The sequence below is a fragment of the Hemiscyllium ocellatum genome, chromosome 31 (genome assembly GCF_020745735.1).
Source record: "Hemiscyllium ocellatum isolate sHemOce1 chromosome 31, sHemOce1.pat.X.cur, whole genome shotgun sequence".
Taxonomy (NCBI): Eukaryota; Metazoa; Chordata; class Chondrichthyes; order Orectolobiformes; family Hemiscylliidae; genus Hemiscyllium; species Hemiscyllium ocellatum.
In genome coordinates, this window is record NC_083431.1 from 7154609 (window position 1) to 7176943 (window position 22335).

At 39.7% G+C, this 22335-nt stretch overlaps 1 protein-coding gene across 2 annotated transcripts in view; it reads left to right on the top strand.

Moving 5' to 3' along the window:
- Positions 1–22335, top strand: part of ints2 (integrator complex subunit 2) — a 67913-nt gene that overhangs the window by 33665 nt on the left and 11913 nt on the right. For both annotated transcript variants that reach the window (XM_060848008.1, XM_060848007.1), the window contains exons 10-22: positions 105–176; positions 566–680; positions 2396–2464; positions 5273–5407; positions 7013–7189; positions 8199–8307; positions 9401–9505; positions 10593–10757; positions 11078–11279; positions 14029–14154; positions 15375–15576; positions 17285–17521; positions 18644–18751. In XM_060848008.1, coding sequence (XP_060703991.1) covers positions 105–176; positions 566–680; positions 2396–2464; positions 5273–5407; positions 7013–7189; positions 8199–8307; positions 9401–9505; positions 10593–10757; positions 11078–11279; positions 14029–14154; positions 15375–15576; positions 17285–17521; positions 18644–18751 — 1822 coding nt within the window. The remainder of the gene's footprint in view (positions 1–104; positions 177–565; positions 681–2395; positions 2465–5272; positions 5408–7012; positions 7190–8198; positions 8308–9400; positions 9506–10592; positions 10758–11077; positions 11280–14028; positions 14155–15374; positions 15577–17284; positions 17522–18643; positions 18752–22335) is intronic.

A 22335-nucleotide genomic window follows, 5' to 3' on the forward strand; every position in this document is an offset into this window, starting at 1 on the left:
GGAAAGTGGTGGGGGAGAAGAGGAGGAGGTCCCAAAATTGCTAATGTTGCAGGTTTGACTTCTGTGTTCAGAATTTCACATCTCAAATAACTTTTTTTTTTCAGTACCCCTGAACAGGAGCAAATGACTGTAATGTGGTTAAGCTGGATGATCAGGGAGGAGGCATATTTTGAGAGGTGAGATTCATTGTTGGGTACGTGCTTTCAGCCTTTAACCGGTGAAATAAACTGTGCTTAGAATTTTAAATTGATGTGAACTTGATCAGGCGCAGTTGAAGTGTGATTCTAAACTATACCCAGCACACTTCCAAATGACCAAATTGAGCAACTTTTGCAGAGCAGCCTTCCAGTTGTTGTGTTGTGCCAGATGTGTCAAGTAACCATGAGAGTGGGAAAATGGTGTCAGCAAAATGATTCTCTTTCGAACGGCCTGAGCTGGCTTAGAAAATAGGGTCATGTGTTTCACCATTCTGTCCAGATCTCAAATATCACAATGAAAGAATTACGGCCTATCAGCTACAATCGGCTGGAGTGATGTAACTTTGTTTTTTTTGTGTAATTTCAAGTACCACAGGGGTCTCTGCTTCATTTGGTGAGATGCTGCTATTGGTTGCAATGTACTTTCATAGCAATCAGCTCAGTGCCATCATCGACTTGGTCTGTTCCACTTTGGGTATGAAGGTAAGTGTGCCTGTATCCTTTTTCCTGTAGTAATTTATGGGAGTTGAGAAAATAAAATCAGTTATCCTTTAGCTGAAATCTTTTAAAACGCTTTTTTTTCAAGCAGCTACTTGTATCAATACATTAACTTTTCATTCTGTTCACCCATAACTGTCCTTCACTTGTAAGTGACCAAAACCCATGTTGCAGTTGAAAGCTTTTCCCTTTGTCATGGTGTATGTAACATCTGAACGAGGGCCATAGGTTGTGCTGTAACTTTGGTGCAAATGTTGAAAGTTTTTGATGGTGCTGTGGCTGTTAGGTGCAATAATTTCCAGTTGTTCATGACTAATATTTAAACTCTAATGTGTTACCAATAAAGTACAAAATAATTGAAAAACATTTGTGACTTTTTAATATAAAATAGAAACTGTATTTTGCAGGGAGGGAACAGGAATGACATGATGGCAGGATGTTGATGTGTTATCCTCAAGTGGTAAACATCAGCGTTTTCAAGATTTTCCTTTTAGCTAGTTTTTAATTTTGCCTATTCCATTGGGAATAAAAATGAGCGTGGAATGAGAGTGTGGATGTATTTTCCTCTCCTACCCTGAAACAGAGATCAATGGAAGCATGAGTTGGGCCATCTGAGTTCTAATTCCTCCTTGTCTGAAGCTGATTGTATCTTTCCAGAAGCAGGGAAATTGTCTCCCTTCAGACACGTGAAGGATGGTGCAATAGCAAAAAATGTCATAGATATGCAATGTGATTTGAAGAAGAATGTTGCAATAAAATAAAATATATTCAAATTGCATCTTCAGCATACAAAAGTGAAGATAAGAAAAAGGTAGCAAATGAGAGTCACCAAAACATTAGCTAGAGGTGGGTGTTAAAGGCTTTTGGAAGAAACTAGTAAATTAAAGAAGTTTTTGAATTTGAGACACCGATAGCTAAGACATGCTGCACAATGTGGGGCACAAGGAGAGGGCATGTCAAAATAATGGAGAGCTAGATACAAGTAGAAAGGGCAGCAGGACTAGACAGGTTGATCAGTTTGGTAAGGTATATAGCCCCAATAGGACTTAAACAGAAGGATCATCAATTTGAACTTAATATAGTGGGATCAGGAGCCAGTGTAGTTCAAAAAAGTTACAAATGCAATGTTTGTGAAGGTTTGTAGCTCAGGTTGAGGTTTAGGGTGTAGGTTTGCTCACTGAGCTGAGGTTTGATATCCACACGTTTCATTACCTGGCTCGGTAACATTATCAATGGTGACCTCCAAGTGAAGCAAAGCTGTTATCTCCTGCTTTCTATTTATATGTTTGTCCTGGATGGGCTTCCTGGGGTTTGTAGTGATGTCATTTCCTGTTTACCTACACCCTAAAGTTACAGATGTTGAATTCGGTATAAGGATATGGGTTTTAGATTAGCTCACATTTGTGAAGGATATGACGTCAGCCTGAATAGCATTGGAATAACAATGTCTTGATAGTAACTGACATATGTGAAGGTTTCTCTGAAAAATGAGTTGTCTGCATTGTCCATGAAGGGAACCTCCTTCACCAGTGGTTGCTTTGGACATATCAGCAATATGAAATCAGAAAATGATTCATACATAATACATTTGTAGATGAAACTTTGCTTGTTGGGGCTGTTTGCAATGGTGCTGCTGTTTTTGGTCTTGTTTTCTGCGTTAAAACTAACAATAAGCACCTTTTTTATAATGTCTGTCTTAGATTGCCATTAAACCAAGTTCACTGAACAGAATGAAAACCATCTTCACACAGGAAATATTTACAGAGCAGGTAAACCCACAGCTTGCACATTTTTTTTTATCTTTGCATTCATACACAGGGATGATTTTGGTAAAGTTTTCAATTCTTTTCCATTCTAATTGTAAATCATTATACTTGAGAATTTCATCCTATACTCTCTTCACTTTGCCTTGTTTCTCAGCAAATTTAGGAAAAAGAAATTGAACTTGCACAGGCATTATAACCTCTCACTGAAACATCAAAATGTGTAAGTTTGAGGACCTATGTCATTGACCTATGTGTAAAAATCTTCGAGTAAAAAGTGAGGTCTGCAGATGCTGGAGATCAGAGCTGAAAATGTGTTGCTGGTTAAAGCACAGCAGGTTAGGCAGCATCCAAGGAACAGGAAATTCGATGTTTCGGGCCAGAGCCCTTCATCAGGAATCATTCCTGATGAAGGGCTCTGGCCTGAAACGTCGAATTTCCTGTTCCTTGGATGCTGCCTAACCTGCTGTGCTTTAACCAGCAACACATTTTCAGCTATGTGTAAAAATGCCCTCCCCCCTCTGATACAGCGATGAGCAGAATAACTAGTTGATCTATTTCTGGCAATGTTGATTTGAGGGAGCACCGTTTTCCAGGAATGATTTGAAATTGCTGTGGGATATCGTAATCTTAAAGAAATGCAGTAAATAGGACTTCAGCTTAATATCTTCCAATCTAGAGCATTGACTTTGCGTTCCAATATAGTTATTATATATGATGATGATGATACACTGATAAGAAATCTCTACTTTTCTCAGTCACCTAAGCCACGCAGATCCAATTGGTGCCGGTTTCTATCCTGATATTGAGTTAACTGATTGGTAATGGAGCAACCTTGTGGTCACAGTATTAAACTTGCAAGGGGAAGCAGTGAACTGAATTCTCACACCTGTGTTATCCAGTGAATCTCACATGAAACCTGTATATGATTTAGTTGATCGATGACTCACTGTGCTGTTGGTCTCAGCTCTCCTGTAAACTACTACCACCACCACAACCGGATTGTGTTGGAATGTTTTCACAGCATGAGTGAGAAGTAGTAGGTGTAGACTAGAAGGAAAATCTTATAAAGTTGTAATTGGACACAAACAAGAATGAACTGTCTATGAATATAAATGGCTTTACCTTTGCTTGTGTGGGAGGCACAGTGTGAAACACAGACAAATTCAATAGAAACATTTACTTTTTTAAAAAAACTAAGTCTTATGTAAGAAAGTGCAAATGCCACCTAGTTCCCAGTGCCCAAACACCAACAAGGTAGGATATTCCAATCAACTGGGAAACCAAAAATACTTCCTCCTACATCAATGCTGAGAAATACAAGTTCTTGTTTTCTGTGTTGTCTTGTTAAAGATTTTTGCTATCACCATTTTTTACAGTTATGTATTTACAGTCTGTGTGAAAATGCAAAAATGCCTTTCATTCTGCCTCTGTAACCCCATCCTACTGAATAGCATTTAGCCCATAATGTTAGGGGTAGTATATTTAGCATACGATAAGGATTAGCTCATTACATTATCCCAACTCTATTCTGTTAGTCATTTTCAGGATGGAAACCTATAACTAGTGAAATGTCACAAGTATCAATGGAGCCATCATTATTTACAATATATGTTCATGAGATTCATGATAGCGCTGAATGTACTATTGCTAACAAAATTAGGTGGAAGGCAAGTTGTGAGGTCCACAGAAGGATAAAGGCAAGTGAGTGAGCAAAAATTTGGCAAGTGGAATATAATGTGGAGAAATGTGAGGTTTTGCACTATGGTGGGAAGAATAGAAGAGCGGAAAATAGGAAAAGTTTATGGAAAGCTGCAACAGAAGAGGATTAGGGAATCCTTGTGCATGAATTACAAAAGGCTAGTATCCAAGTTAGTGGGTAATTGGTAAGACAAATGCAATGTTGTTCTTTATTTCAAAAGGAATGAAGTGTAATAGGGAAGTATTGCTAATCTATACAAGGTTGTAGTCTGACCACATCTGGAATTTTATGAATAGTTTTGGTTCCCTTATCTAAAAGATATACAGGCACTGGCAACAGTCCAGAGAAGGTTCACTAGGTTGATTCCAGGAATGGCGGAGTTTTCCTTAGAGGCAAGGTTAAGCTTGTACTCATTGGAGTTCAGAAAAATGAAGGGAGATTTGATACCAATAAAATTCTTACAGGACTTGACAGGATAGATGTGGAGAGGTTGTCTGTGCTTGTGGGAGGACCTAGGACCAGAGGATGTAATCTGAGAGTAAGGGGTCATCCATTTACGACAGATGAGGAATTTCTTCTCCAAGGATATTCTACCTGTGGAATTCTTTACTGCAAGAAGCTGTCGAGGCTCAGTCATTTCATTTTTTTCAAGGTTGAGATAAACAGGCTGATTTTTTTCATCAGTAAGAGAAACCAGGGTTGTGAGGATAAGGCATGGAAGTGGAGTTAATCAGATCAGCCATGATCTCATTGAGTGATGGAGCACATCTAGTGGGCCATAGGTCTCATGGTGTTGTAAATATTTTGTGGAATATCCAGCTGTTAAGAGAGTTAGTACATTTCCAGACCTGCTGGAGCCTGTTCATTATCCGTTATTGGATCTTGCGTAGTATTGCTTTACCCTGCTAATTCTTGTCTGGCCAGTACCTCAGCACTTCCTGGAGGCCTAAGGTCAGAGGGAAAGAAGGATGACAAATAGAAATCTCCTTGGTACCATTGTGCAATGCAAGATGTAGGACAAATTTTAACATTTAACTGTACATTTTAACAAATGAGTTTAAATTTTAACATTTCAAAGTTAATCACATTCTTGTTATTCTTTCTCATTCTAGGTAGTAACAGCTCATGCTGTACGTGTACCTGTAACCAGCAACCTGAGTGCTACCATAATTGGGTTCTTGCCTATACACTGTATTTACCAGTTGTTAAGAAGTCGTGCTTTCACTAAGCACAAAGTTTCCATCAAGGTAGTGACATGCCTTTTACAGCATTTCTTATTCTCGGAAATATAATTTCTTTATATAATATGGACTTGTATTTTGCCTATAACATTCTATACAGTTAGTTGATTAATGTAAGATTCTTTTTATTATTATTTGAGATATTGATGGAGGAGGGAAGGAGATTTCGGACACTCCAGTAGCCAAATTCAGCACATATTTTGTAATACATGGAAATTTTGTTACGTAGCAAATCTTAATTGTAAGCTTTGATATCCAAATGTAACTTAAATGATAACAGGAAACAAACCTTTGTGGACAGCAAGTGTACATGCTATGCAAAATAAGCTTCTGTGGAACATGAACTGGTTTGCCTAATGAGGCTGTTTCTGTATTCCACAATGTTCTGTACAAGACTAGAATTAGAAAAAATACATTTTAAATATATAATTTAAACTGGCAAAGTTCTTACATCAAAATATTGTTTGAAATTAGCTGGTTAACATTTCCATTTTATGTTTGTGATGAAGTTTCATTGTAGTGAAGGCTATGAGAAATGTGTTATAAAATTTCAATATTCAGGGTCAATTTGCAATAGTCAAGTGGTATCTACTATGCATGCAGCCAAGACTGGGCAGTCAGTCTCCACTCATTTGAAGCTCAGTGGGGAAGAGTTTATATGTGTTTTCATTGTCAGTTACAGCCTCTGACAAGCTGATAGTTGTGATTCTGCACAGTAATTGCAATGCAGAGACTTTGTATTCTCCTTCTGCAGTGTGTATTCTGCATAAATGGCTCATGCGGGCAAGTGGTGGTGTGAACTGATAATGTTTGGGGCCATCAACAATATGGCAATGACCTTTCCCATTTAATTAGGTTATCCTTTGCATTGTTTGTGTGTCTCTCATTTCTTAATCAAGTCACCCAGCATCATTACATACATTTTGGTATTCTAGCTGCTGGTCCTAACTACCACTGTAAAAAAAAATCAAAATTTTGCACCTTTTAGTAACCATCGAGAAAGTTAGTAAATAATCTTGATGTCAAGCTCTTTTTTTTTCCCCTCAATACCAAGCAATATCTATTTAACAGCACAAGTGTAAGTACTCGAAAGCTGAGTCCCATCCTGACTGAGGGATTGAAGCACTGTGAAATCCTTTATATGCCTCATGCAGAGAGAGAGAGAGGTTAAATTGTTGAGAGCAACACTAAATTTAACATGTCCTCTTCGCAACAATTTGAAAAATGCAGAAAAGCTCGTGTAAATGAATGATCTATGTCACTTTCTACCATAAAGTAGAGAGAATAGTCTGCCTACAGAAAAGGATTACTGCATAATATGAAGTCACTTTCTCTTCCTTATCCTTTACTGTGATGTTGGTCATGGGAGACTGTAGATATGAATGTGGAATATCTGTACTAAATAACTGCTGACATTCTATTGAGAAAGAAACTTTATGAAATGGATAATGAAGCAAGATAAAAATAGTATCAAATAAAGAGATATAGAATGCTGCACACTGTTGTCTGCAGCATGATTTTTAATACGCAGAAAGTCTTTGTAATTGTTTCCTTTCAAATCTGGTGTGAATAGAGATTACATTTTTAATATTTTGTGGGTCACTCTTCTAGGATTGGATTTACCGACAAATGTGTGAAACAACAACCCCTCTGCACCCTCAGCTAATTCCTCTAATCGATGTTTACATTAACTCCATTCTGACACCAGCATCCAAGGCTAATCCTGAAGCTACAAACCAACCAATCACCGAACAGGAAGTCCTCAATGTGTTCAATGGCCTCACTTGGGTGAGAACATCATTTTTTTTGTGTATTCAGGAAGAAGTTGTGGTGTATTCTGTATAAATTAAATAAATGCTACATCTTTCATGTACTAACCCTTCTGCACTCCTACCCTGCCACAGTTCAGATTCACTGACCAGATGTCTCTTTGAAAACATCACGTGTTCCGATTTGCCTTGTTTCATATGGGCATCTTTACTGAGAAACTAATGTCACAAATTGGAGAAGGAAGTTATGCAGTGTTACCATTTTCTGCTTCTAGCTCTTGGACATATTGTCTTGTGAACTGGTGCATTAAGCAAAAGTAATCCCAGTCCTTTATATCTGAGCCAAACAAACCAGGAAAGTCATATATTTGATCCAGTCTACATTGAGTTATGCTTGGGCAACTGAAGGGGCATCGGGTGAGCATCTTTGTACCCGATTGGTATTCAGGGAATGACATCCTTGCGGCAGTGCACGAGTGTAAATGGCACATAACAGATAAGGATAGTTAGGTTTAGCATGACGCCTAAAAAACTGCGTGGTCTACCTAAACTTGGAACCCATACCCCAGTATAGGGCTAGAAAAATTTTCAAACTCCCAACTGGGAATTAAAGTTAAATAAATGGGAGCATTAAGTTCGATTCTCATTGTGCAATCCAGTATGATGTATGTTAAATTGGTTTGTTGGTATAAAATTGTCAAAATTGCGATGACTAGATCCAAAGTAGTTTAATTTTCTATTTATTGGCTTGTATTCTAGTAGAGCTGCTGGGACTAAAACAAAATGAGAAAAATTCCACCCCAATGAAGATTTTGCATTCCACTGAACATTCCTTCTGTTTAATCCTGGATGTAACAAATGATTTGACTGTAATCACTGTTAAAAATTACGGTTAAATGCCGGAATGTTTTGAAGTTGTGACTGAAGATTGGACTGAGAAAAGTTGCAAAGGCATAGAACATTTAAAAACAAAGTCAATAAATTCATTGGAGCCACTTTTTTTATCATTTTCCTATATTTGTGAAAAGGGAGAGAACAACCGGTGTCGACAAAAGCACAGCATCACAGCCCAGCTTCTGGTTCTCTATTACACACTGTCTTATGAGGAGACTCTGCTAGCCAATGTGAAACCATTAGGTATGTGTGCATTTCTGACTCTGTTTCTTTTTGACATTTCTTGTAAGCCCAAAGATGTTTTCCTGTAATTACAGTTCAAGGTAAAGGCAGGTGTGTGCACATGCCTGTATTCTGAGATGGTCAGATTCCTCCACATCGCCATCCTCATTGCACCCACTGTAGGTCAGCTTTTGAGGAATTTTCATAATTCCTGAATCTGTAGCCTAGCTCAATCTATTTTAAAGATATTTGTCACTTTTCAGAAGACTAGCCTGCAGAACATAAACAGGACAGTTTAAATATCTTTCCTGATCATAACGAGGGCACAAATTATTCATTTCACCCCTGGCTGTAGGTTTACATTCTTGCCCATAGACGTGAGCATGAAATCCTGTTGACCTTTCGGTATAGTATTGAGGTTCACAACTGCTATCTTTTAGATGCAGCTTTAAAGCAAAGGTCTAACTCTTCTCTGAAATGGATGTAAAAGATCCCATAGTGTTTTTTGAAGAGTGGAACCGTTTCCCTGACAACTAGGCTAATATTTAAATCGCAGCCAATGCTGCAAAAAAAAACTGATTTACTTGCACTGGTGTGAGGAACTTCTTGTGCCCAAATTAATTGTTTCCCACATTACAACCATGGCTGCACTTCAAAAATTCTTCCTTAGCTGCAAAGCCCTTTTAGGTGTCCTGCAGTGTGCTATAATTTTTATTGTTGCTTTGTTGGATAGGTATCTATCAACAGTCCTCAAACTGAGTTGCCCGAAGGAAAAAAAACTGAAAGAACTGTGGATTCTGTAAATCAAAGACTGAGATTGCTGGAAGAGCTCAGGAGGTGTGGCAGCATTGTGAAGAGAATGAGAGTTAATGTTTCAGGCCGAGTGACCCTTCCTCAGAAAGATCTGAGTGTTCGGAGGAAGGATCCATAAACCTGAAACATTAACTCTGATTCTTTTGACCCATGAAGATTTGGTTTCACTTGAAGTGTGGAATTTTTGTCTGTTTTGTTTTAAACATTAGTATTTTAGGATTACCGTTCAGACTATTCTTGGTGAAATGGTTCATTGGTGCATATGCTGACTATTTTCTTCATTCTTCCATATTTCTAATAGCGGCAGTTCAGAAGAAACCCAAGTCTTACTCTGCAGCACTGATGGATCAGATTCCTATCAAGTATTTAATTCGGCAGGCACAGGGGCTTCAACAGGAGCTCGGCGGTAAATGCAGAAGCTTCACTTGTTCGTTCAGACTCAGTTGGAATCCACAGGTTCCGATATAAATACATTCTAACAAAGTCCTTGTACTTTTATTATATTTAGCTGCTTGTATTTGGAGACACATCCAGTAAAAATGAAGTTGTTTTGGAATTTATTTCTAAGAATTATGATGAGAGTTACCTAGTAGTTCTTCAGGTTTGTACCAAAACAATTCATTTGGATGCTTAAAATTGAACTTGGTACCCTTAGCCAGGAGAATGGAGGGTAAGAAACAACTGGAATTCTATCTCTCATTAGCTGGCCATGGGCCAGTGCAGGATGTTTGATGAGGATGGGATTAAATTTTGATAAAACAGAAATGCTGGAAGGGTCATTCGGCCTGAAACATGAACTCTCCTTCTCTGGTAGCATCCGTGAAGATAAAAGGGCTAAAATTTAAAATTGGGACTTTCCATTGGAACTGGGAAGAGTTAGCAACATCAGAGGTTTGAAGGAAGTGATATGCACAGCGTCTGGGGAAAGGTACAAAAGAGAAGGTCTAAGATAGGGTGGAAAGCACTATTATGTAACGAGAGTTGATGGTTTTCGGGGTCTCAAACTGTTAGACTTGACTGAAAGTCTGAGAAGTAGAAACCAACGAATGGGATCTATTCCTTGAGCTTACGTAGGGTCTCGTACTACACAACCAGAGATCAAGGATAGAAAGATCGTGACCGATGCAACGTTCAAACTTTAAATAACAAGCAACTAGGAATTCGCAGATTGAACACTTACCTGCATTTGGTGTTTCCAATCTGGAGCAGATTGTTGTGAAAAGTTTGAAACCCTAGCCTGAGAGAAGGAGGAATTGTACTGATTGGTTTAAGCTCAGCACTATACAGCATCTTTAAAGCAGGTTATTCATCAAGTGTGTTTAGGGCTTCCAGAGAAACCATCTAAAACAATGTATGACCTAATAAGGGGTAGTGGGAGAAGTAGTCATTTGATGTAACTGAAGAATAACTGTTGATTGTGATTTTCTTGAATTTTATATCTGTGTGCAACAAAGCATGTTCTGACCTGATTTGAGGTTTTCCCTGTCCATCAGGCCTTCATTCTGCATTGTTGCGTTTGCTGGCAACGAATTATCCTCACCTGTGTATGGTGGATGACTGGATGTGTGAGGAGGAAGTGACTGGCACAGAAGCACTGCTCTCCAGAATGCTGCTAACCAGCCGGGCCAAACGCCATACACCTAAGAAGCTGCAGGAAGGTACTGGCATGAAAATTGACTTGTAGTTGCATGTACAAACCACAGGTACCTCAGAGGAGTTCAGATAATATCTATAAATCATTTAAAAATCACGAGGAAATCAACATTTTGTTGACCATTTCACAATTAGAGTATTTTGGTATTGTGCACAGATATTATTATATCCAGTTTGCTGCTTGTAGCAAATCTATTATTGTTTTCATCTTGATTACTTTTTTTTTGGTAATTGCCTGATATTTGAGGATTTAACCTCCATTTTGACATTCTTTGTACAGCTGATAAGTGAGTGATACAATTTCCGTTGATCCTGTCATCTCCAGCTTTCCACTCGGCTTCTACCAATTATACTCAACTGATGCAGACCTTGGAGGACTTGACGCTGTTATCTGCCAGTGAGCTGATCCCATTTGCAGAAGCATTGATGTTGGGTTTGTATCGGTTGCTTGATTCGGATGTTCCCCGACGAATTCTCCAGACAGTAAACCAGCTTTGGATGCTTCTCAACACCGTTATGCCAAGGAGGTAGCAGTGTCTTTATATAAATATTACCTAATGGTTCACTTGTTAATTTATGTTCTGTTAAGCATAATTGCCTTGAATAATCTTGACAGAAGGTGATTGATAAAAGTCTTTCTGCAGCTTATTGTCATCTTTCTAAATTGTGTTTTGGTGAAAGTTTGCCATTTTATAACTGCCCACTGTCATGAATTAGAAAATGCACCTATATATATTCAGTCAGAAGGGACTCTGCTCAGTTGAGGGGTCAAGAGTGCACACTGTAAGTAATATCAGTCTTGTCAGATTTTTTCACGTAAATGTCCTGACAAGCTTCAGCAAATACTCTTTTGCCAAGACTAATTCTCATCAGCAAAGACTGACTTGAGCTTTGAAGTTGTAACTGAGATTTCATTAATATAACTTGAGACAAATACCTGTTGTTTATGTTCAGATCACTTGTTTTAAATGTGATATCCAAGCCAGTAATTGCAATTAGCCTCTCCTCTTCTAAAGATACCAACTCGTGCTGGTTACAGTTCACTTTAGGGTCCCCATAGACGCCAATAAATTTTTAGATTAGATTCCCTACAGTATGGAAATAGGCCCTTCAGCCCAACAAGTCCACACTGACCCTCTGAAGAGTAACCCCCCCAGACCTCCACTCTATATTTACCCTGACTAAGCCACCTAACATTATGGACAATTTAGCATGGCCAATTCACCGGAGCATCTGGACGAAACCCACGCAGACACTGGGAGAATGTGCAAATTCCACACAGACAGTTGCCCGAGGCAGGAGTTGAACCTGAGTCCCTGGTGCTGTGAAGCAGCAGTGCTAACCATTGAGCCGCTGTGCTGCCCCTAAATTTCTTCAGGAAGAAATGTAAACTTCTATTGAGTAGCTCAATGATTGGAACGTAAAGATTTCCCATCTTAAGATGTTCAAGGTGTATTCCTATTGTTTTCTCAGCCTGCAATCTACGACTTGAGGTTTTCTTTTCCTGTGGACTGACCCTATCACCCAAGCTTGCTAACACTTCCAGCCTTATTTTAACTCCACATGAGCATTGTTTTGGTTCTGAATCTGAACATAAGCTTTCACCTGCATTCCTGACTACAAATAACAGACTTTTTTGGCCTTTAGGTGTTCCTTCTCATTCCAGGCAGACTCAAAACAGTGATAGCACAGATAATCAGCCTGTAAACTAATCTTCAAATAAGGGGAAAGAGTAGGCCATCGACTCCATAATCCTGCTGTACCATTCAATAATTATAACACAGCTATTATATTTATAACCTCATCCACATCCCTGCCTGATAACCTTTCACCGCTTTTTCTTACCAAGAATCTATTCACCTCTGCCTTAAAAATATTCAAAGACTCTGCTTTCATGATGAGTTCCAGAAAAATGCAACTTTGAGAAAAGAATATGTCATCTCCAATTTAAATGAACAACCTCTTAGTTTTCAAACAATCTAGTTCTAGATTCTCCCATGAAAGGAACTTTCTCTCCACAATCAGCCCTGTCAAGTCACCCCAGATCCTATATTTCATAGCTTTACAATGATCTTCACAATGGTTTTTTTCCACATCCATCCCCTTGGTAATATGAATCACATGGACCTTGTATCTAGGTAGAAATGCTAGTTAATTATCCTTGAAAGCCTAGCTTTTCTACATAGAGTCATAGAGATGTACAGCATGGAAACAGACCCTTCGTTCCAACCCGTCCATGCCAACCAGATATCTCAACCCAATCTAGTACCACCTGCCAGCACCCGGGCCATATTCCTTCAAACCCTTCCTATTCATATACCCATCCAAATGCCTCTTAAATGTTACAGTTGTACTAGCCTCCACCACATCCTCTGGCAGCTCATTCCATACACGTACCACCCTCTGCGTGAAAAAGTTGCCCCTTAGGTCTCTCTTATATCTTCCCCTCTCACCATAAACCTATGCCCCATCTTGGAATTAAGTGGTCATTTAAGGTATTTACAATTTAATATTTTCAACACTTGCCAATTCATTGGCGTGTCTGTCTCCACTATTAACTCAAGTTGCTGCCATTATCAAATCTTCAACAATGAAACCAGTAGACATGCTGTCAGGCAGATGTCAGGCAGATGTCAGCAGACTGTAGTTCATGGTATCCCATTTGTTCTACTTCAAATTTATAAGAAGTGCCAAGACATAAACCTAACAATTGTAATACAACTCCTTCTTCCAAATGAGCACTCTGCAATATGTAATCCTTTGAAGGTGAACATTGATAGGGTATGCAATAATGAAAAGCATCACTACAAAATCTAATCTAGACATTCAACTGTGTATTTTTGCCAAAGGTATTCATAAGAAAATAATCAAGAGTAGGACCTTGTTTCTTGTCTTCCCCCTCTAGTCCTGGCTGGTGGTACTAATTGTAGAGCTTAAAGTGAGATCAATTAACAAAACTGTGATTAAGGATCCAACTTGGACTCTCCCGGTTTCCTCGGCCATTTCACACTGACTGACTAGTCAGCATTGATCCAGTGTTATTTTTAAATCAACCTATCCGTCTTAAGATGCAGAGTGTCAAGTGAATGTTTAGGATCTGCATCATGGTTCTTGCTTAATCACTCTAATTACTTCCAAACTTTCATTTTAAAGCACTTTATTATTAGAAGAGCACACTGAAAATGGCTTCATTCTATAAGGATTTTGGTTGAGCACCGCCTTGTTGGCTTTCAATAACCTGTAAAACATAGCCAATGTCATGTTTTTGTTTTGAAGGCTGTGGGTGATGACAGTGAATGCCTTGCAGCCAAAAACCAAACTGCTTCGCCAGCAGAAATACACGCAGAATGACCTGATGATTGATCCACTGATTGTATTGCGATGTGACCGTAGAGTGTACAGGTGAGCCACCAATAGCCACAGGATGCTTGGCTCAGTAGTTCAGTTGTTTCATAGCGATGGACTTGCTCAACCAAATGGGCCCTGCCCTATTCATGAGCATTCTAGTACATTTTCAGTTTTTCAAGATCCTCTCATTAATTAATTACTTTACACGAAGAGCAAATAGGGAGAGAATAAAGCCCCTTTTAAAAGTCAGTGAGATAAAGTGTGTGTGGAACTACAGGAGATGAGAGAGATACTAAATGAATATTTAACGTTAGCTGTTACTGTGGAGAAAGAAATGGAAGTTATGGAACTCGGAAATAAATACTAATGTCTTAAAAACAGTCCACATTACAGAAAAGGAGATGCTGGACATCTTGAAACGCAAAGGTGGATAAATCTTAGGAACCTGATCACGTGTATCCCAGGATGTTGCAGGGAGTTAGGATAGAAATTGCAGGGCCTCTACAATAGATATTTGTATCACCTACAGCCACAGGTGAGATGCTAGAGTACTGGAGGGTGGCTAATGTTGTGCCTTTATTTAAGAAAGGCTGTAAGGAGAAGACTGGGAACTTTAGATGATGAGTCTGACATCAGTGATGGGTACATTGTTGGAGGGAATTCTGAGACATAGGATTTACATGCAATTGGAGAGGCAAGGCATGATTAGGGTTAGTCAGCATGGCTTTGTTAAGGGATGAGTTTTTTTGAGGACGTAACCAAAAAGATTGAGGCAGATCTATATATCGTCTACATGGAATTCAGTAAAGCCTTTGAAAGGTTCCACATGGTAAACTAATTAGTAAAATTAGATCACATGGGATTCAAGGAGAGTTTGCCAACAATACAACATTGGCTTGATGGTAGGAGACAGTGATGGTGTTGTAGGATTGTTTTTTGAACTGGAGGCTTGCAGCTAGTGGTGTTGTGCCAGAATCTCTGCTGGGTCCACTTTTGTTTGTTGTTTATATAAATGATTTAGATGAGAATTTAGGCATGGTTAGTCATTTTTTGGATCATACCAGAAGTTGTTGTATAGTCGGTAATGAAAGTTATCTAAGATTACAAAGAGATCTTGATCAGTTGGACTAATACTGAGCCCTAGTTACCCCAACTTCCATTGAAATATGAAAGCCAAATGCACATTTTTTGAATGGATCTATGATGTTCCATGTTCCATATTTTAAGGATAATCTGTTGTTTCAATGTCTTTAATATTTGTGTCTTATTCCAAGGTGCCCTCCGTTAATGGACATTACCTTGCACATGCTTAATGGATACCTTCTAGCTTCAAAAGCCTACCTAAGTGCTCACTTGAAGGAGAATGTGGATCAGGACAGCAAACCATATCAGAATAACACCATGGGGGTAGTTGGGCAACCTGAAGCCCCAGAAGTCACAAGAGAGGAGCTGAAAAATGCTTTGTTGTCAGCCCAGGTAAAACACATTCTGATCACAGAATGATCACGGTGCGGAAGGATGCCATTTGGCCAAACCATCATGGTGTATGCTGCAGCATCTTGAATGTAGACCAGTATGCGTACTGAAGTAACTGACTGTATTCTTCATCTTTCGGTGAAGGAGAATGGAATTTAGAGCAGCATGGTAAAGGTTACAAAGTCAAAGCAAAGGCATCAAGAAAATCTTTGGAGACGGTTAAGGGACTAAAAGTGGATAGATCTCCATGTCCACATCCTATGGTTCCAAAAGGAGTAGTTGCAGTAATAGTGGTGCTAAATTCTTTGGTCCCAGCAGATTGGAAAACTGCTATTGTCGAACAGAGGGAGAGAGAAGAAATGGAACTGTAAGGAAGTTATTTAGATCTGTTATTCTACGTCACTGGTTTTAAATCTTTTCAGCATTTAACTGAGTAGTGAAGAGGTTAGAGTAATGGGGAACCTGGTAGATTTTATATATTTTGGATTTCCATAAGTCATTCAATAAGATGCACACAAAATGCTAAATTATGCAAGTAAGGTTCTCAAGTAGTTGGAGAATAAAGTTTTCATGTGCATAGAGGACTGATTAGGGTACAGAAAGCAGTGTAGGGACAAACTGGGATCTTTCAAGTTGGTAAGCTTTTTATAGCAGTGTACAGTACAGAATAGTACTGAAGCTTTAGCTATTTGGAATTAATTTGCACAGAGTAATTTTTCTATGTTTTCATAAAGCTAGGTGGGATTTCACGTGAAAGGATAATACAAGGAGGCTGCAGAGTTATGAAGAAATTGAATGAATGGGCAACATTGGTAGCTGGAGTATAATGTGGCTACAGGTGAAATTATTCACTTGTTATTAGTGGGCGGCACAGTGGTTAGCACTGCTGCCTCAGTGCCAGAGACCTGGGTTCAATTCCCACCTCAGGCGACTGATGTGTGGAGTTTGCACGTTCTCCCCGTGTCTGCGTGGGTTTCCTCCAGGTGCTCCGGTTTCCTCCAACAGTCCAAGGATGTGCGGGTCAGGTGAATTGGCCATGCTAAATTGCCTGTAGTGTTAGGTAAGGGGTAAATGTCGGGGTATTGGTGGGTTGAGCTTCGGCGGGTCGGTGTGGACTTGTTGGGCCAAAGGGCCTGTTTCCACACTGTAAGTAATCCTAATCTAATCTAATCTAAAAATAAAGAATCATACATTATGAAACTTTCAAATGTTGATCTTCAGGGAGATCCAAGTATATTCCTACAAGGCGCAAAGCAAAATCAAAAATACACACGTTACTGGAATATTCCAGTCTCTCAATACTCCAAGACTCCCCTAGTCTTGAAATTCCCCATCTTAGGGAATTCAAACCTCTGATTCAAAAGAATTTGAATCTATGTATTAGAGTATTAACTAAGTCCAGTGACATTACCACTACACCACTGTCACCTCTCCATCTGTCCCAGTCCTTCATGGCCCTGCAAATGTTTCCCACTTGAAATATTCCTTATGAGTTTTATTGAATCTTCATCTTTACCCTTTGAGACAATGCATTTAAAATCATAAAACTGTGTGGGTTTGATATGCAAAAACTGCAAGTAATCAAAATCGGGTCAAACTGAAAGAAAAGTATGTTTGTATGCAGCCTTTCAGTAATAGCATTAGTTTGACCACTCAAAACAGAAAAGGTAAATCTGATGCCATACATAAACAAACTCTCCTTTTACAGGACAGTGCAGCTGTTCAAATTCTATTGGAAATCTGCTTGCTTACTGACGAGGAGCGATCACATAGCGCAGGAAAGACCCTGAAACAGCAGGATCAAACCCTCAGTCTGACTGAACCTTTGGAGAATACTCAGGCAACTTTATTGAGCAATGTCCGGGAAGTGCAGTGTCTCATCTGCTGTCTCCTGCATCAGATGTTTATTGCAGATCCAAATATTGCTAAACTTGTTCACTTTCAGGTCAGTACTGTATAGTTAAGTTGCATTTCTTGTATTTCTCTATATGCTTCACCGGAAAAGGCGTATTTCCGAAGTGTGCACTTGTACTTGAAACATTTCACAACAACAGTGAGATAGTTGACTGGTTTAATCTCTTTTTGGTATTATAATTGAAATGAAGAATGCTAGTCCGAACACTAGGGGAATACAAAAGTGATCCATAAGATATTTTCTGTTCATCCCCACCAGCAGAGCAGGCAGTGGTAAGGTGATATAGAAACACAGAATGCTTCAAAGTATTAAACAGAGCTGGCAGCATCTGTGGATGGAGGAGCCTCATGTTTCAGATCATGACCTTTCATCAGATCATTGAACTGAAATATTGACCACGGGCCTGATTTTCTGAGGAATGGCAATCTCCTGCTGTTAGCCACTCTGCCCGTTTTTAAGAAAGGAGCCAATTTGAATTTATCAGACACCTTCAGAAATGCAGAACCATATTTCCTTTCTGACTGTTCTGTCACTGTGCAGAACTTTTAGGGGAAGGCAACCACTTCCTATTCTGAAATGTAAAGGTCCAGAGTTTCAGCATATTGGATACTTTTGATGTTAGGGTACCAGCTGAGTAAGATGTAGGGGTTGAAGTGAGTGTTAGTATTTAGGGTAGGTCCTGGAAATGGCTCAAGGCAGATCATGTCCAGATCTTGTTTTGAGAATGGTAGGGTTGTCGAGGGCTGTGGGTGGTCTCTTCCAGAGAGGAGTAAGGTTGTTGGGTCCCAAGGTTGTGCGTCAGGCTGTCTTTCCTGAGTTAAGTACTTATGTAATTTCATCAGAACGCTCCAACATCTCTGCTTTAAATGGAGACTTGCAAAGGGATTTCATGGAGGAATTGTACAACATGTTTTTCAATTTTCCAGGCAATTCCTTCAGATTCTGCTGTGATGGGGATTCAATGAGGTCCCCATGCGAAACTCCCATTTATGCTGGAATAATGCCTGTGGCCATCAGAAAATCCAGGCCTCTCTTTCCTTTGCATGAATTGGACCTGACTTGTTGCATTTTCCAACTTTTATTTAACAAAAAGATTGATGTAGTCATTAGTGCTAATCATTAGAAGATTAATTATACGTGATGTTTACACAGGGTTACCCGAGTGAACTGTTGCCTCTAACTGTGGCTGGAATTCCGTCCATTCACATATGCCTGGATTTCATTCCAGAACTTTTAGCACAACCACAACTGGAGAAGCAGGTAATGTAATTATTATGTGACTGTATTTGTGTGCATGCTTAAAAGGCAGACTTTAGAAAACAGTTAAGTATTTGAAAGACATTTACAGTAACAATCTGTATTTCTTTTGCCATCCAATAATCCCAAACTTTTCACACTGATGCAATTTAAATGTTCACTCTCAAAAAGGCAGAACAAACACTTTTTTAAATATTTCAATTCAAATGGCCTGTTGTTTAAGGTCACAGGCCTCCAGTTAGAAAAACAACCCTCAACCACCACCCTCTGTCTTCTACCTTTGAGCCAGTTCTGTATCCAAATGGCTAGTTCACCCTGTATTCCGTGAGATCTAACCTTGCTAACCAGCCTCCCATAGGGAACCTTGTCGAACGCCTTATTGAAGTCCATATAGATCACATCTTTTCTGTGCTGTACATCTCTTATGACTCTGACATTGCAATCAGCACTTGTCATTTTCCACAAGTTACCTCTGATCTTATTGAGAAAACATCCAGCAGAAATTAGCTTCTGCCCATTTTCTTTTTGCAACAAGTCAGCCAAATGCTTGAAACCCAGTGTATAGTAATGGTGAGAGTGTGGGAACTCAGCTGTAGCATGCACCACCTCGTGTTTGTGAAGGCGACAGGTAGTTGAGCTGAGCAACCAGAGAAGAAGAATGTATCCACATGCATTTGGAAAGGCAAGGACTGATTAAGGATAGTCAACATGGTTTTGTGCATGGGAAATCATGTCTCTCAAACTTGATTGTTTTGAAGAAGTGACCAAGAAGATAACATTGTCTGTGACCTTAGCAAGGCCATCGACAAGGTTCAGCATGATAGATTGATTAGTATGGTTAGATAGTGGACAGAGAAGGAGGTTATTTAAGTGTACAACAGGAAATTGATCAACGGAAGAGGTTAATTTAGATAAATGTGAGGTGTTGCATTTTGGGAAGATAAAACCAGGGCAGGACTTGTACTGTTAATGGTAGGACCCTGGGAAATGTTGTCAGACAGAGGGATCTAGGGGTACATGTACATAGTTCCTTGAAAGTGGCATCACCGGTAGACAAGGTGATGAAGGAGGCATTGGCACGCTTGCATTCATCGGTCATACCATTAAGTACAGGAGTTGGGAAGTCATATTACAACTGTGCAAGACATTGATAAAGACATTTGGAGTACTGCATACAATTCTGCTATTGGAAGGATGTTATTAAACTGGTGTGACTACTCAGCCCCTTTTAACAAGGTTATGTTGTCCCGGGTTTCTTTCAAAAGGGGTTGTAATGTCAGTTGTGCCAAAATGGCCAACAGATGCTGCCTAAGTGAACAATCAGAGGAAGCCTTTAGGTTTCTTTAAAACAGTTGTACAATGAAAGGGGAATGGTCTATAGTGAAAAGAGGTTCCATGTTTCAACAGAGGTCTTGCCTGAACTTTCTGAAATCTCTCCTGCCTCTAAGAACCTGCGTTTGAAGATACCATTTGCCAAGGGATGTGTTTTTGGGATATTGCGGGAATTGAAATAGCTTCATTAAGTTGCAATTTTAAGATAGTTGGGTTTCAAAATAGTTATTCTCTTTTGTTCATGTTTCAACTGCAGTGTATAAATAAATTGTTTTGCTTGAAACGGAGTGGTTTGACCAGCTGCATCACTCCTGGAATATCCACTTTACATTTGCCATTTAAAAAAATATAAGTTATAGAACTTTACAGTGCAGTTCAGGCCCTTTGGCCGTCTGGTTTCACAGCTATGCGCAACACTATCTAAAACCCATCTAACCTACACTATTCTATTTTCACCCATATGTTTATCCAATGACAATTTAAATGCCCTTAACATTGGTGAGTCCACTGCTGTTGCAGGCCGAGCATTCCATGCCCTTACTATTCTGAGTAAAGAAACTACCTCTGACATCTGTTCTATATCTATCACCCCTCACTTTAAAGCTATGTCCCCTTGCGCTAGCCATCACCATCCGAGGAAAAAGGCTCTCACTGTCCACCCTTTCAAATCCTCTGATCATCTTGTATGCCTCTAAGTCACCTCTTGACCTCCTCTCTAACAAAACCAGCTTTAAGTCCCTCAGCCTTTCCTCGTAACACCTTCCCTCCATACCAGGCAACATCTCTTCTGCACTTTTTAAGTGCTTCCACATGCTTCTTATAATGCAGCAACCACAACTGTATGCAATACTCCAAGTACGGCCACACCAGAGTTTTGTATAGCTGCAACATGACCTTATGGCTCTGAAACTCAATCACTCTACCAATGAAGGGTTACACACCATATGGCGCTTTAACACTGTCAACCTGGGTGGCAACTTTCAGGGATCTATGCGCATTGAGATCTCTCTGCTCATCCACACTACCATGAATCTTACCATTAGCCCAGCACTCTCTATTCCTGTTACTCCTTCCAAAGTGAATCACCTCACATTTTTCTGCAGTAAACTCTATTTGCCACCTCTCAGCTTACCTCTGCAGCTTAACTATGTCCCTCTGTAGCCTGCAATATCCTTTCGCACTGTCCATAACTCCACTGACGTTAGTGTCATCCACAAATTTACTAACCCATCCTCCTGTGCCCCCTTCCAGGAGATTAATAAACATGACAAACAGCAGTGGCCCCAAAACAGATCCTTACAGTACACCACTAATAACTGAACTTCAGGATGAACATTATCCATTAACCAACACCCTCTGTCGTCTTACAGCTAGCCAATTTCTGATCCAAACTGCTAAATCACCCTCACCTCCATACCTCTGTATTTTCTGTAGTAGCCTACGGTGGGGAACCTTATCAAATGCTATACTGAAATCTATATACACCACATCAACTGCTTTACCCTCATCCACCTGTTTGGTCACCTTCTCAAAGAACTCAAGAATGTCTGTGAGGCATGATCTACCCTTCACAAAACCATGTTGACTATCCCTAACCAAATTATTCCTTTCTAGATGATAATAAATCCTATCTCTTTGTTGTGGTTCTGTTCGCCGAGCTGGGAATTTGTGTTGCAGATGTTTCGACCCTGTCTAGGTGACATCCTCAGTGTCCTATGTAGTGCTTTGTGCAGTCTTGCATGGGATTTTGTACACTACATTGGTTTTGCAAAACACTGCACAAAACACTACATAGGACAAACAGGAAGGCAGCTAACAATCCGCATCCATGAACGCCAACTAGCCACGAAATGACACGACCAGCTGTCCTTAGTAGCCACACATGCAGATGACAAGCAACATGAATTCGACTGGGACAACACTATTATAGGATAAGCCAAACAGAGAATAGCCAGAGAATTCCTAGAGACATGGCACTCATCCACAGATTCAATCAATAAGTACATCGACCTGGACCCAATATACCGACCGCTGCAGTGGACAGCTGGAACTGACAACCGGAAGCGGCAGATTCAAACCACTACAAATGCCGGAGGAAAGATCACAGAAGCGCTTCACAGGAGGCTCCAAGCACTGAGGGTGTCACCTAGACAGGGGACGAAACGTCTGCAACACCAATTCGAACAGAACCACAACAACGAGCACCCGAGCTGCAAATCTTCTCACAAACTTTGAATCCTATCTCTTATAACCTT